Source organism: Symphalangus syndactylus, chromosome 3, assembly GCF_028878055.3.
Source record: "Symphalangus syndactylus isolate Jambi chromosome 3, NHGRI_mSymSyn1-v2.1_pri, whole genome shotgun sequence".
Lineage (NCBI taxonomy): Eukaryota > Metazoa > Chordata > Mammalia > Primates > Hylobatidae > Symphalangus > Symphalangus syndactylus.
In genome coordinates this window covers 137,353,219-137,368,052 of record NC_072425.2, presented here as the reverse complement: position 1 = coordinate 137,368,052, position 14,834 = coordinate 137,353,219, and the positions used below count along the sequence as shown (strand labels likewise).

The 14,834-nt window shown below is 48.2% G+C and overlaps 1 protein-coding gene across 4 annotated transcripts in view; it reads right to left on the bottom strand.

Moving 5' to 3' along the window:
- The window catches only part of POU2F3 (POU class 2 homeobox 3), an 84,138-nt gene that overhangs the window by 35,193 nt on the left and 34,111 nt on the right, over positions 1-14,834 (bottom strand). For 3 of the 4 annotated variants that reach the window (XM_063636626.1, XM_055273495.2, XM_063636628.1), the window contains one exon: positions 14,482-14,516. The exons of the other annotated variant lie outside the window; for it this stretch is intronic. In XM_063636626.1, coding sequence (XP_063492696.1) covers positions 14,482-14,516 — 35 coding nt within the window. The remainder of the gene's footprint in view (positions 1-14,481; positions 14,517-14,834) is intronic. 4 annotated transcript variants of the gene reach the window in all.

Genomic DNA, 14,834 nt, shown 5'->3' with positions numbered 1-14,834 from the left:
ACACAGGTGGAGGTAGTGGTGGGGGGGGGCAAGTTGGAGAATGAGGCATTTGAACTGAGTTTGGAAAGACGAACAGGAACCTGAGAGGGAGATGCGAAATGGGGAGAAGGGAGGGGGCGGGGGCAGGCTAGGGTCAGGGCTCATGCAAACCAGAATCAAGACGCCTACTTCTCTGTTCCTCTCTGCTTTCGGTAGCCTCCATCATTCCAGGCAGGATTCTCATTGCTTCCCAGGTGGTACTTGGAAGTCCTTAGGGCCCAGGGAAGGAGGGGAACTGGAGGCCTCTTATGCACTTGGACTCCCCAGATCCTCAGACGCCTGCCTGAGCAGGACGGGGCAGCCCACTGGATCGCTGCTGGGTTGCCACATCCTGGACAAAGTCACAAACCCCAGACGCTGCTGCTCTATACCTTGTTTTATGCCAGAAAAGCACCTATCCCTCCCAGGCCACGTGGGCAAGGGCAGCCTCTACACAGTCTGGGGAGTGCCCCAAATAGCCAGAAAGCTGCCCTCTTCCTATGCTGATAGGCCAACCTTAAGGGAGGCACCAAATCCTTGGAAAGGAAGTTGGTTCTGGTTCATGTCAGACACCTAGGGAGGGACTCCTGGTCTTCAGGCAGCTTCACTGCTTCCCCCTCCCAGACAGAGTGGTTAGCCTTCTCTGGCTTGGCAGCTCTCGCCTTAGAGTCCAAGTTCAGCTTGGTCACTCTTCTCAGCCACACTTGCAAAAGTCCCGGCCCAGAGCCAGGGGCACAGCTCTTCACCATTGGCCTCCGCAGGAACCCATGTTTACTGCCAGTGACTGGGTATCCAAATCTTTCTAGACTCAGTTTGCCAGCTACATAAGTGGCCTGCAAAACCCACTTCCAAGCCCTCAGATGAAACCATCCACAGTAGTGGCCTAGGTTAAGTTTTAAAAAATTTCTTGTTAGGATCACACACTGTGAGATGTCATCAAGGGGGAAAATATAAACATAAAAATCTTAACGTATAATTTGCTTTAAGCAAAGCCTATAGATGATGTTTGGCTCTAACTGACCATAAAAATTCATTCTTTGTTCTCTGAAAAGATTCAGTCTAATACTTCTCTCTTTTTTGTTTGTTTCTTTTTTGAGACCGAGTCTCTGTCACCCAGGCTGGAGTGCAATGGTGCTATCTTGGCTCACTGCAACCTCTGCCTCTCAGGTTCAAGTGATTCTCATGCCTCAGCCTCCAGAATAGCTGGCATTACAGGTGCCCACCACCATGCCTGGCTAATTTTTATATTTTTAGTAGAGACGGGGTTTCGCCTGTTGGCCAGCCTGGTCTTGAACTCCTAGCCTCAAGTGATCCACCAGCCTCAGCCTCCCAAAGTGCTGGGATTACAGGCATGAGCCACTGCACCCAGGCTAATATTTCTTTAAATGCAGGTTCTCTGGTGAAGGAAAATAATATTTCATTGATGGAACTTTGATTTGTATACAACATTTCAAAAACCACCCTGTTAGGTATAGTGAGGCATGCCTGTGTTTGCCTGGCCCCGACTGAGTCTTGCATGGCTTTCTTATGACTGCTTTAGTAATGGCTGAGTCAAGCACAAGGGCACAGGTAAGAACACTCAGAAGAAGGCCAGCAGTTGGGGGAATCTGAGCAGCACTGTCATCTGGAAACGGAGGAACCAGAGGTCTTCAGAGCCTTCCAAGGGCAAAGCTAAGAAGAAGGGGTGAACTGGAGCCACATGGATATGAAATGGGGCAACTGGAACCAATATTGCTGCTAAATTGTTGCAATAGGAACAACAACAACTCACATTTATTGAGTGTCTACTGTGTCCAAGACACTACACTCAAGATCTCATTGAATCCTCCTCCTAACAGCATTATAAAGTTGATCCTATTTTTCCTCCCATTGAACAAAGAGGAAACTGAGGCTTGGAGAGCGTAAGTCACCAGGTTACACAGATTCTGTTGGTGGAGCCAAGATTCAAAGCCAGGTCTGTGCAATGCCAGAGCTCAATCTGCAACCACACTGTCTGCTACAGGACTGGAACCAGGGACACCCCACAGCAGTCCGTGCTGATGAAGTATACGGGAGGAAATACGAGTAGATGCCAGCGTAGGGGAGGGGCTGCCAAGAAAGAAAAGCACAGCAGGATGTGAACTAAGTATCTTCAGCAGTTGGGAGCCAAGAGGGCTTTGGTGGAAAAGGGAGGGAAGTCTCAACACTTGATCTGAACACAAGCAGCAGAGGTCCAGGAGGGTATGGGGACCATGAAGGCAGCGGTGATCAGTGGGACAAGATGGATTTGGAGATAACAGACCTGTAGTGAGCACAGCCCCTGTGATCCAGCAGTCACAGAGTAAAGGGAATGGAGTAAGTCCCAGCTCTGCTACTGAGTTGCAGGCCACTCAACCGTTTGAGCCTCAGTTATCTTCTTTGTTAAATGAGAGTACTAACACCCCCTTCACACAGTTCTTGTGAGTGGAAAAAAACCTATTGGCTCAGAGAAGCCCTCTGGAAGTTGTCAAGCAGAGAGGGACATAAAACTCGATGTGACCTGGTATCAGGTAGGAAGTGTACAGGGACACAGAAACAGCACCTGAGACCCAGGGTGGCCTCCAAAGCCACTTAAGGGCCAGACTAGGGGGAAGGAAGCTTTACGGTGGAAAAAGTTTATTTTTAGCCAAGGCAGTGATTCTGGGAGAAGACGACTCTCTGGTTGGTTACAAGAGCTAAAGGCACAGCCCTCTTTGACTTGGGGGCAAAGAGAAAGCCAGGGCCCGCCCCCTCCCTGCAGGCACACACAGGCAAACACTGCCTCCTCCCTGGACCCTTCTCACGCACAGGCCCAGGGAGGCGGCTTCTCGAAGGGCCAGGGGAACCCTCTTTGGGTGGGAACCCTTCTCCACCCCACCCTTTACCTGGCAACCCTCCCCGAGCCTGCAGATACTATCTCTACATCTCAGCTGGCAAGCCTCAGCCAGAAGAGGTCTGCGGGTGTTGGTATGACTGACAAGGCTTTGGAAACATGGAAAAGTACTGGACACATGTCAAGTGAGGGGCTCTGGGTAACATTAGGTCATGTCTCATTTGCAGGAGTGCACACACACACACACACACACACTCTCTCTCTCTCTCTCTCTTTCTCTCTCTCTCTCTGTCTGTCCTCTTTCTCTCAAAAGCAGCCTGGTATGGTAGAAAGTCAGACAGGCCTGTCTTACATCTGAGCTCCACCTCGGGCAAGTTACTTAACCTCTCTGAGCTACAGTTTCCCCAGCTATATAACGCGAAGAATAATGCTTACCTCACCAGGCTGTTGTAAGGATTAATTAGGTAATCTCAATTAAGATATCACCAATGTAAAGTGCCTGGCACAGCACATCAACTTTGGTTTGAATTCTGGCTCTAAGCGGGTTGCTTGACCTCTCCTAGCCTCAGTTTCTTCATCTTTAAAATGGAAATATAAAATCTACTGCTCTGGGTGGCTGTAGGTTTAAATGAGATACTGCTTGCAAAGCACTCAGCCCAGTGCCTGTTATAAACTAAAGGTTCAATAAATAGCATTAACTTTCCCTGTTATTGTTTGGGGCTAAATCCAGCTTCCCTTTCAAAAGCCCTGCTCCAAAGAGACGCCTGCTTGAAAAAGGGAAGGCCTGGCCCTGCTTTTAGTCTCACCAGTGTCTGCATCCACCAAAGGCAACTCACTGAAATCTCCAGAGAGAAGCCACTTTTTGGCTCCTGCACAGTCAGGTGACGGACCCCAACCTTCTTCTCCCTCCTTCATTCTCACTGTTCGCCACCCAACACCTGAGCCAAGAGGAACACATTCGGTCTCCACTACCCATCCAGAATGCACGCAGAGCTCATGCCAGTGCTGGAGCCGGAACCAGCTAGGCCCAAACCCCATGCTGCAGAGGGGCTTTCTGGTGGTGTTTGGGGCTGTCTGGCAGACCAGCAAGTCCTAGGCACAGGCTTCTGGAGAACCCAGACAGCTGTTCCTGTTCCTCTGTGCTGTTCATTATGGGGCTCGCCACAGGGCTTGGTCCACCCAGTACTGGGGCTGCTGCCCAGGCTACAAACAGGAAACAGTTGACACCTGAGCCTCAGGCCAAAGCACCAAGCATGGCTGGCAAAAGAGGACAAATTCCCACCTCTCCAAAAACAAACACGTTTACCAACTGCTTCCCTGCCCACGCTTGCAGAGGGTGGTGGGGCTGAGATTGGAAGATGATGGATTCCAGAAAAAAATTACCTTTCTAATAGCCTCTGCAGCCCTCCAACCTGGTGCAAGCCCCTAAGTAACCACACAGGGAGAAGGGTGGTAGAGAAAATGATGGGTTCTCATTCATCAGAAAATAATAAGAGCTAATGTTTATTGGTGCATTATTGTATACCAGACATTATTCTAAGTACTTTATAGATCTTAACTCTATTAATTCTTACGCCATCCCTAGGAAATAGATACTCTTACTGTTCTCATCTTCGCATGAGGAATCAGAGGCGCAGAGGAGTTGACCAATACAGACAACACGACCGAACCACCACATCACACGGCCTCCTCCCGAGACAAGCAGGCAGTGGTGTGGGGAGAACCACAGAGTTGGGAGTCTGGCAAGCCTGTCTTTAAATACAGACTTCTCTGTGAACAGTGTTATGATGGGAAAATTCCCTAACCTCTCAGTGCCTCAGTTTTCCCATCTATGGAATAGGAATGATAACAACTACTTCACAGGGTTGCTCTAAATATTAAACAAAAGAAAGTATATAAACCCTTTTATACTCAATGCCTGGCACACAGTCAGAGTTCAAGAAATACTATGATTATTATAGTATCTTGACGACAATGGGGACATCACTTTGGAGAGGGGATCTTTTTTTATATACTTTAAGTTCTGGGATACATGTGCAGAATGTGCAGGTTTGTTACATAGGTATACACGTGCCATGGTGGTTTGCTGCACCCATCAACCTGTCATTTTATCAGGTATTTCTTCTAATGCTATCCCTTTCCTTGCCCTCCACCCCCCGACAGGCCCTTGTGTCCATGGAGAGTTATTTCATCTTGCCAATTATCTCCTGCCTAAACATTCTGCTCCATACCCACCTAATCACTCAGTCAGCCCAGCTCATTCCCCCTGGGGGTGGCGCTGGTTTACACACTCCTTGCTCTGACATTTTTAGGAATTTTTTAGACCCATCTCCCTCACTGGATAGACAGCAAGTAAGTTCTCTGAGAGCAGAGGCTGTATGCATTCTTTCTGGGGGCGCTTTTTCCTGGTGTTGTATTTCTATGTGGAAGGTCTCCAGCCAGTCACATCTGGCTCTCTCTCCTGGTAAGAGAAGTGACTTATCCCCTTGGTGGGTCAAGGTCACTCGTTCTCACTGGGGATCATAGCTACCCTGGGAGATGTTTTCTGAAATCTGTGGCACGGTTTCTCTGGCTGTCTTAATAATTAGGAGGTGTGGCTTGCATTTATTGGGCTGAGGGCAGGTATTCTAGACATCTTGCACTGTAGAAGACAGTATCAAATGAACACTTCTTTGCCTCCCATACAACTTTTTATATGACTTTCAAGTGCCCCACCGGACATCTGTGTCGGTGAACAGCCTGCCTATAATCATAAAAGCCCAAAACCCAATTCCATTTTTTATGCAAACACAAAGTATCTTTTGCACACTCTTAATATGCATTTTACCCAGGGATGCCATTTTCTGTGTTAATCGAGGAAATATTAGATTTGGCTGGAGCTTTACAAAGAGTTGTTTAACATTTTGAAAGATCATGGCTTTTAAGCAGCCAGGATAGCATACCAATATCAGCCTATACTTGTGTCTGTCACATTCATAGAGGCATGAGCGTCCTACTGTCTCATTAAACCTTTTAGGGGAATGTGTCTAAGGATATACTTGCTGAAATACACATTGTTTTATTATTAATTACTTTGCTTTTTCTTTTTTATTCAAATTAGACAATATTACTGATTTTTATTTTTATATCTATTTTTTCTTTTTTTGTGACAGAGTCTCACTGTTGCCCATGCTGGAGTGCAGTGGTGTGATCTCAGCTCACTGCAACCTCTGCCTCCCGGATTCAAGTGATTCTTGTGCCTCAGCCTCCTGAGTAGCTGGGTCTACAGGCATGAGCCACTGGGCCTGGCTAATTTTTTTTGTGCATTTTTAGTAGAGATGGGGTTTTACTACATTGGCCAGGCTGGTCTGGAACTCTTGACCTCAGGTGACCCACCTGCCTCAGCCTCCCAAAGTGCTGGGATTACAGGCATGAGGCACCGCACCTGGCCTATGTTTTCTATAAATTTCACTCTAAGATATTAAAGGGGTTTTACAGGAGCCTCATTACAAGAGACACTGGATCTGATAAAACTGAGAACATCAGGGTTAGAAGGAGGTTGAGGGTGTGGCTTGGCCCCATATGGGCCTTCTCTTCAGATCTGCCTGTTGACTAGGAGGGTGCTTTTTAAAATTTGTTTATTTTTTATTTTTTGAGACAGAGTCTGGCTCTATCGCCCAGGCTGGAGTGCAGTGGCATGATCTCGGCTCACTGTAACCTCTGCCTCCTGGGTTCAAGTGATTTTCCTGCCTCAGCCTCCCAAGTAGCTGGGATTACAGGCATGCACCACCATGTCCGGCTAAATTTTTTTGGATTTTTAGTAGCTAAGTTTTTTGTATTTTATATTTTTAGTTGGTATTTTTAGTATTTTTTTGTAATTTTGTATTTTTAGTATTTTTATTTTTATATTTTGTATTTTTTGTATTTTAGTATTTTTTTAGTAAAAAATGCATATTTTTGTATTTTTTGTATTTTGTATTTTTTGTAGAGGTGGGGTTTCACCATGTTGGCCAGGCTGGTCTTGAACTCCTGACCTCAGGTGATCCACCCACCTCGGCCTCCCAAAGTGCTAGGATTTCAGGTGTGAGCCACTGCACCTGGCCAGGAGGGTGCTTTTAGGTCTGTTTTCTGCCGGCTCTATCTGTGCCTAGTGGATGTGTTTAATTCTGCAGTGAGGTCTTAGAAAGCCTGTTGTGGCCAGGCATCAAAACCCTATCTCCAACATAGCTCTATCTGTCAGGCTCCTGCATTTAAATTTCCGCTTTGACATTTTGGAGGGGAGAGAGAGGTTATCACAGACTGACCCTAAAAACCCAGCTGTACTGCTTAGGGTTGAGCAAAACGTGGTTTGTTGGCTCCTCATCCTCTTCTCTTTCTTAGCCTGCCCCGCCCTGCCCTGCCCCACCACCCCCAAATCCTGTGTCCACCAGGAAGTACAGGACTGGAAGCTGGATCCTGGAGTGGAAGCAAGCAATCCTCAGGGGAACAAGAGTCTTTCAGACCTCAGTTCTCATCCTCCCAAAGAGGTCTCGGAGCCTCCCTCCATTGGACCCACTACCCTGAGGCTCTATTCTCCTGGCATGGCTTTCTTAGGCCCTCTGAACCAGCCCCACTGACCTCCCTCTCTGTGGCAGACCCTACATCTTCCCCACTGGGCTGGGAGCTCCTGTGGGCAGGGACCGTGATGCACTCTTCTGTGTCTTCCCAATAGTCAACTAAGTGCAGGTTTGTGGAACTAAACAATCCAACATGGCCTATTCATTCCCTCCCTTGCTCTCTCAGGCTCAGTGGCTTTGGTGCCTACTGTCCTGAGGCTGCTCCTGGCAGGTGGGGGACTTACTCTACCATCACCGCAGACCCTCCATTGCCAGCTCCAGGGCCTGGCACTGCTGTCCCTGCGTCTCCCTCACTGGCCTCCCTGAAGAAACCTCTCCATCATTCTGGGTCCTTGGAGACCTTTCTGTACCTGAATCTTGTTGATTTTAAAGAAGACGCCCCAATGAGCCAATTAATTACAAGTCAGTTTGTACTCGGAGCAGCTAGAGAACCGTGGTAGTTGGTTGGTCACATTCAACAAAACAATGATGGAAAATCCCAGTTGGTTTAAAACTAAATGCTACACTAGGGCACACCAGGGCAACTCCTCAGGACGAGCTGGCGCAGGTGTCCAGAAACAGGCATGGGAGAGCCATTGGTGCAGGTGAGCTTAGAATGCTGCCAAGTGTGGGGCTAAGAGGAAACCCCACGCCACTGATTCTCCCCTCTTGGGGCAGGAAACGTAGGGACAAGGACAGCTGCCAACTTGCTTCAGACTCTCTTCTGGCCTCACAGGACTTTTGGGAGGTCTTCAAGCAACACAATGCTCAACAACATACATAAAACACTGTCCTGATCTGCCTGGTGGAAACCCATGGCCCTGGATGATGAGGGTTCCAGAAGTTACCGGAACAGAGCAGGTGTGAGGCCACCTAGGTATGCACTTGTCATTTTGGAACCCCCAAACCCCTTTAATCCAATTCTACCTCCCAGTGTTCTTCTGAAGTTAGCTGTTGGCCCAAAGGGCAGGAAATGGAGTGGAGAGACTCCAGGCGAGGACAGCTGTGCCCTGGGCTCCTGAACATGCTGCCAGGGCACTCAACCCTCCTTCCCTCTCAGAAGAGCCCTCCACTGGGGTCCTCCCACTGCCACCACCAGGTCCCTCTTTCCTTTCTCCTGGACTGCCTTTCCTAGCTCTCCCACGCCACACTCACTCAAGTCCCCTTCCTCCACAAAAGCCTTCTCTTCACACTGCCTCCATCTTAAGCCAACACCTCCATCTCTTTATCACCCTATTCCTCGAAAGGGAATTCTACAATCCAAGTCTCCATCATTTCCTTAACTCCTACTCACCCCTCAGCTGCAGCAAGCTTGACATCCACTCTCACTGTGGACCAGACAGACACCAGGCAAAGGCTATCCTTGCCTGCCTGACTGCCAAGTTCCTAGCCAACTTTTAGGCTTCAGACTCTACTGTATTGCTCCGTATGCTCTGATGCTGTTGGTTCTCCCCATCTTCATGAACATCTCTCCTTTGTGAGCATGGCTCCCCTCCTGTCCCTTTGACCTTCCTTCCTAGTTTCATCTATAGACATCCACTCCACAGCCTGTCCCTTAAGTGCCCTTCTCCAGGTCTGTCCTTGGTCCTGTTCCCACTCTGCACATCCTCCCCAGGTAACCCCATTCCCTCTCATCACTCCATGTAATATGATCCAGTGGCAACTCGCCAGTACACATCTTCAGTCCTGCCTGTCTCCTGGGCTCCAGATCCAAATTTCTTGCCGTGCATTTGGCACCCAAAGCTCATTCTCTGCCCTTCCTTCTCCTCCCATCATCTGGATAAGTTTGTTTCACCTCCTTTTTTCTTGATGATAGGTTGAGGTCCTACCAATATTCAGCATCCCAAGCTAGAATTCTCAGCCATGTTTAACTCACCCCTCTTCTTTGCTGTCCATTCCCAGTCTGTTGCCAAAATCTTCCTGATCTTATCTCAGAATTATCTCTTAAAGCTGGGTCTCTCCATGCCTACTGAAATAGTAATAATAATAGCAAATATACAGTGTATATGTTCAAGATACTTGTCTAAGAGGTACCTACGCATCATTTGTCCCTCACGATAACCCTGTGAGACAGATATCACTATTCTCCCCACTTCATAGATGAGAAGATTGAGGCACATGGAGATTGGAGAACTTGCCCAAGGTCACGTGGTCAGGTAGTGCTGGAGCCAGGATTCACAGCCAGGCAGCCAGGCTCTATGTTTGTGTGCATTTCCTTCTTTCTTTCTTTTCTTTTTTCTTTTCCTTTCTTTTCTTTTCTTTCTTTCTTTCTCTCTCTTTCTTTCTTTTTTTTTTGAGACAGAGTCTCGCTCTGTCATCCAGGCTGGAGTGCAGTGGCATGATCTCAGTTCACTGCTACCTCCACCTCCCAGGTTCAAGCGATTCTCCCTGCCTCAGCCTCCCGAGTAGCTGGGATTACAGGCACCTGCCACCACACCCAGCTAATTTTTGTATTTTTTAGCAGAGATGGGGTTTCGCCATGTTGACCAGGCTGGTCTTGAACTCATGACCTCAGGTGATCCACCCACCTAGGCCTCCCTAAGTGTTGGGATTACAGGTACGAGCCACTGCGCCTGGCATGTGTGCATAACTTTCATGCTCTGTCTGTATCCTTCACATTTCTGGCAACAGCAGCATTCCACTGGGCCTCTCTTGCATCAGTTCATCACTCATCCTCCCTTCCCTTCTCACCCACACTCCCCTCCAATGCTCTTCTAGTAAATGAAACTAGTCATGCTTGAGAACACCTAGGAGTGCCTTACTGCCCACAGAATAAGCCCCAGACTTCTTTGCTAGGCATTCAACATCTTCATAGCCTGGCCTAACCCACCAAGGGAGACAACTCACTATCCCCTAGGCCTGGAATATTCTTGCCAACTCTCTCTGCTAGTCAAAGCCCTACTCTTCCCTCACCACCCACTTCAGACACCATCTCTTCTGTAATATCCTTAGGTAGAGCTTAGCATTCTCATGTCTCTCACAGAATTCACTATGCATCGTTGCAGTTTGTCTTCTTACAATGGACACCTCTCTATCCAGCACTTAAGAATGGCTGCATATTCAAAGGTTGAACGCATGGTCCTAGATTCAGCCTACTGGGTCCTTCTGTTTCACCCTCTAGATTTCAAATGATTCTTTTCACTGGCTCACACGCAATCATAAAGGCTGGAAAAATTCCATGTGACATATTTCCCCTCACTCTCTACAGCTCAAGGGTGACTTTCTTCCTGATTTCTCTTCAATGGAAAAATAAAATAAAATGAAAGTCGAGTGGAAGTCAGAGTCCCACTAACCAGCCAAAATATGGCAAGAGATAAGTAATGACACTGTAACATGCAGACTGTTTGGGGCCTTAGACAGCATCTCAGCCAAGCTTTTCCATTTTATTTGTCAGGAAACAGAACCCCAGAAAGAAGAGGTTTGTATAAGGTAGTAACCAGTGAGGGACAGACAGCACCGGAACCCAGGACTTCTGAGTCCCTATCCAGGGCCTTAGCCTGTTGCCTCTCAAGTCTATCTTATCTGTCCTGGTGATGGAGGGTTGGCCTTGCTTCTGGGTCCCTTGACCTTCCCACCCTTTTCCCCCAGACAGACTCAGTCTGCCTTCCTGGGACCAGGAAGTTAACAGGCTCAGTGTGGAAACTTCCCGATGAGCCATGAGCGTTCCTTGCTCATGCAACTTCAGGACTGTGGTTCACCCAGAATCTAGCTGCACCAACTGGCCTGGGGCCTTGCAACAGGAGCTTCACCCAGGGCAGTGGCTCTTTCTCTGCTCCCCTGTGTCTGCCAACCCCTTGTCTGTGTCAGATGCAGAGGCTGCTCCTACACAACCATTCTTTCTTCCCCTCCCTACTCCCTCTACCTCCCATTTCCTCCCAGTTAGTCATGGTGAGGTCACACTCAATCTCTGGCTCCCAGGCCTCTCCCCAGGGATGGTGTGTGGACACAGGGAGCAGGGCAGGTGCGGCAAGGCCTCATGGGAAAAATGGGCTCTGGAGTCAAAGAGATATGGGTTCAAATCCTGGCTCAGCCCATCAACCAATTGTGTGAACTTCATCAGGTTATTTAATCTCTCAAATCCTTCTCTGAAAAAGGCAGGGCTGCCTGGGAGGCAGTTTTCTCACTTATGAAATGAGGATTGTATCACCCACCTCACTGGTTTAGAGTGAGAATTAAAGGAGATACAGTGCCAGGAGCACCTTGCCCCGAGCCTGGCGGTCAGCAAGTTTTAGTTTGCTTCCCTTGCTGTGAAGTGTGAGGGTGTGACCCTCAAGCAGGGGCCTGGGAAGTCCTGGGTGCCCACCCACTGACCTGCAGGTGAGCTGGTGTGAGTGTGAGCAGAGGAGAGCTCCAGCCTGAGTGTGTAAATGAACGTGACCAGGCAGAGTGTCTCCTCCTCCAAAATTCCCTCCACCTTCTTTAAAGGAAAGATCTGTCATGTTTGTTCTTGTCAGTGATGAGAATCCAAACCCCTCCCAGAAGAGGGAGGGGACAACCCACCCCACAAGGCTCATCCAAGGGAAACAAACTCCAGCAAGACCCACTCCCAGCAGCAGCCACCTTTTGGGGAAATCACACCCCAAAAATGTTCCAAGGGTCAGGGGCCTCCCAGGGTCAGAGGGGCTGCCCTCATCCTTCTCTCCAGCACTAGCGTGTCTCAAGCTTCCAACAAATCACATGGGCAGCCAAGCCCATGGGGCCTGTGAAGCTGGCCACCTACCCAGAAGGCTGGCCTTGCCGTGTCTTGGTATGGAAGAGGCTCCTCCCTATGCATCTCGTCCCAAGATGCTGGGGCCAGGAGAGGTGGGCCCTGGGCTGGGGAATCCTGAGTCCTCAGGGCAGAAAGCACAGAGCCCAGGCCACATCCCAACCTGTTTAGGATCAGGATCACAGAATCCATCAGGATCACAAAATCCTTGGGCATCTCCTCCATTTTCCTGCCCTTGAAGCAAACCTGGCCAAACTATCTCTGAGATAAGAACCTGTCTCACATTTAAAGACCTTGAGTGAGATGCTGACTCTACAGTTTCCCTCCCTTGGTAGTTTTAATAAACTGCATTGGCTGGAAGTCTTTCCTCTCTGTAGCTAACTTAGAGCTCTCTTTAATTGAAGCCTATCTCTGTTTTAGTTCTCAGGTGTAAAGGGAGGGTAGTTGGCTTTCATTTGTTAGCAAACTCCCCAGCCTTCCTGATGAATAAAACTGCAGAATTTGCCTGCCTAAAAGGTGTTGGCTTAGGACTCAACATTATTCTTCTCTCTGACTGTGAAGAATGTACCCAGAATTAACAGCCTTTTAGGAAATGTTAATAGTGACTTCAGGCCAGGCACTGTGGCTCACGCCTGTAATCCCAGCACTTTGGCAGGCTGAGGAGGGAGGATTGCTTGAGCCCAGGAATTCAAGACCAGCCTGGGCAAGATGGCAAAACCCCACCTCTACAAAAAATACAGAAAATTAGCCAAGCATGGTGGTACATGCCTGTGATCTCAGCTACTTGGGAGGCTGAGGTGGGAGGATTGGTTGAGCCCCAGAGGTCAAGGCTGTAGTGAGCTGTGATTGCACCACTGCACTCCAGCCTGGGCAACAGAGTGATAGCCTGTCTTAAAAACAAAACAGTGACTTCATATTTCTCTGTAGATAAAGGAAGAGAAGAACCTAAGTCTGCCTTTGATCTCCAGCCTCCATCCTAGACTTCCATCTAGATCCGGACTCAGGATAGCAGAATCTAGGGGAGGAATCCTAGTGATTACCCAATGCAGCCCTTTTCCTTCCTTCTTGCCATCTCCCTTTCTACGTCACTCTTCTCTGACTAAAAATTCCTACTCATCCTTCAGAGATAGACTCAGATATCACCTCATCCATGATGCCTGCTCTGAGCTCCTGGGAAGAATTAACTGTTCCTATTTCTATTTGATTTTACGCTTTTTCCATACCTCTAATAAAACATAAACGAGGTTGTATTATAATTATTCACTTAAGAGTAAGTCTCTCCCTCTCCCTGTCTCTGTAGACATTCCACCCTGTCCTTATACTAGACTTTGAGCTCCTTCAAGGCAGAGACCATGTCCTAATTTTGTGTTCCCATACCTGGCATAGTGCAAGTACTCCCCCACTGCCAAATTTATGGAATAAATTAATTTTTCAGTTGAGAAAACTCAGACCAAAAATATTAAATAACTTGATTAAGGTTATACACCTAGTAAGTGGCAGAAATGAGATGAAAACCCAGGCTTTCTAACTTTGTGTTTCTTACCCCTCTCCCTCACTCTAGGACTTCCCATTATTGCTCCCTGCTTGGCTCCAGCTTAGCCTTTCTCCTCCCAACAAACTCTCCCACTCCTGCCATCTGCTTCTGACATCACACCCTGTCCTACCTCCCACCCCACCATCTTCCCATCAGCCTCCAACCTCAAGGGCAAGTCCTCTCCCTCGGCTTCCCCCTTCTCTTTACACATCCACATCCATCTGTCCTGCAGTCTTTCCAACACCACCTTCTTCTGCCCAAAGCCCTTCCTAACTAAGTCTAACCTCATTCAACTTGGTTTCCTTGCAAGGCACCAGGCGCATGTCTACATTGCTCCCGAGCCTGGTTACCTGCTCTTTTTTGAGCTCTTTCTGCCTGTTTCCTGTTATGTTCTCTAGCTTCTTCCTTTAAATCAGGAATTCTCTGTGACAACCCAAGAACCTCATCCTTTATGGCTCCATAAATTCATCTGTACCCAGTCAATTCATGCAAACAGTCACCCAAGAGGCAACTCAGGCTAAGCATTGACAGGAAAAGAGCTGTTGTCTTAGATTTCTGGACCACATCTGGCATAAAGTTTACCCTAAACAGGTGCTCCATTTGTCAGCCCTTTTTTGAGAGGGTACTGAAGAGACCCCAACATTGGCTCATGGGTTGGGGTGGGAGGTTGAGCTCAAGGTCCTTTGATCCTGAAAGCTTGGAGTTTGTGAATAAACACCCCCAAACTGTACTTAATCTTGTCTTCCTCCATACCAGACAGCATGGGTGATGCCCAAATTTTATAGAATAAACGTTTCTTTCTGACCCAAGTTCTTACCTGCCTGTTGAAATCTAGGCCATTTCGATCATTTCCTAGAAAAGATAAAAATATATGTATATTAGTTGGTAGCACGTTTGGAAGAGGCTGAAGGTTAGAAAAAAAACTAGGATGTTGAGAGTTGTGTGGCTCTATTTTGAAAAAGAGCACCTGCTTCCCTTGTGGTTGGGATCCTCCTCCTAGACCTGTTTCCTGGAAATGCCTTTGGAAAGTCTCCTCCAGGGTGGTGATAGCTGGGTAAAGGGTCACCTTGGAGGGGAGGCTGAATTGCCTGAGGTCACACAGCAAATCAGGGTCTATGGCGAGGACAGCTGGCCATGCCAACCGGAGAGCTCACTCCACCGCATGCTTCT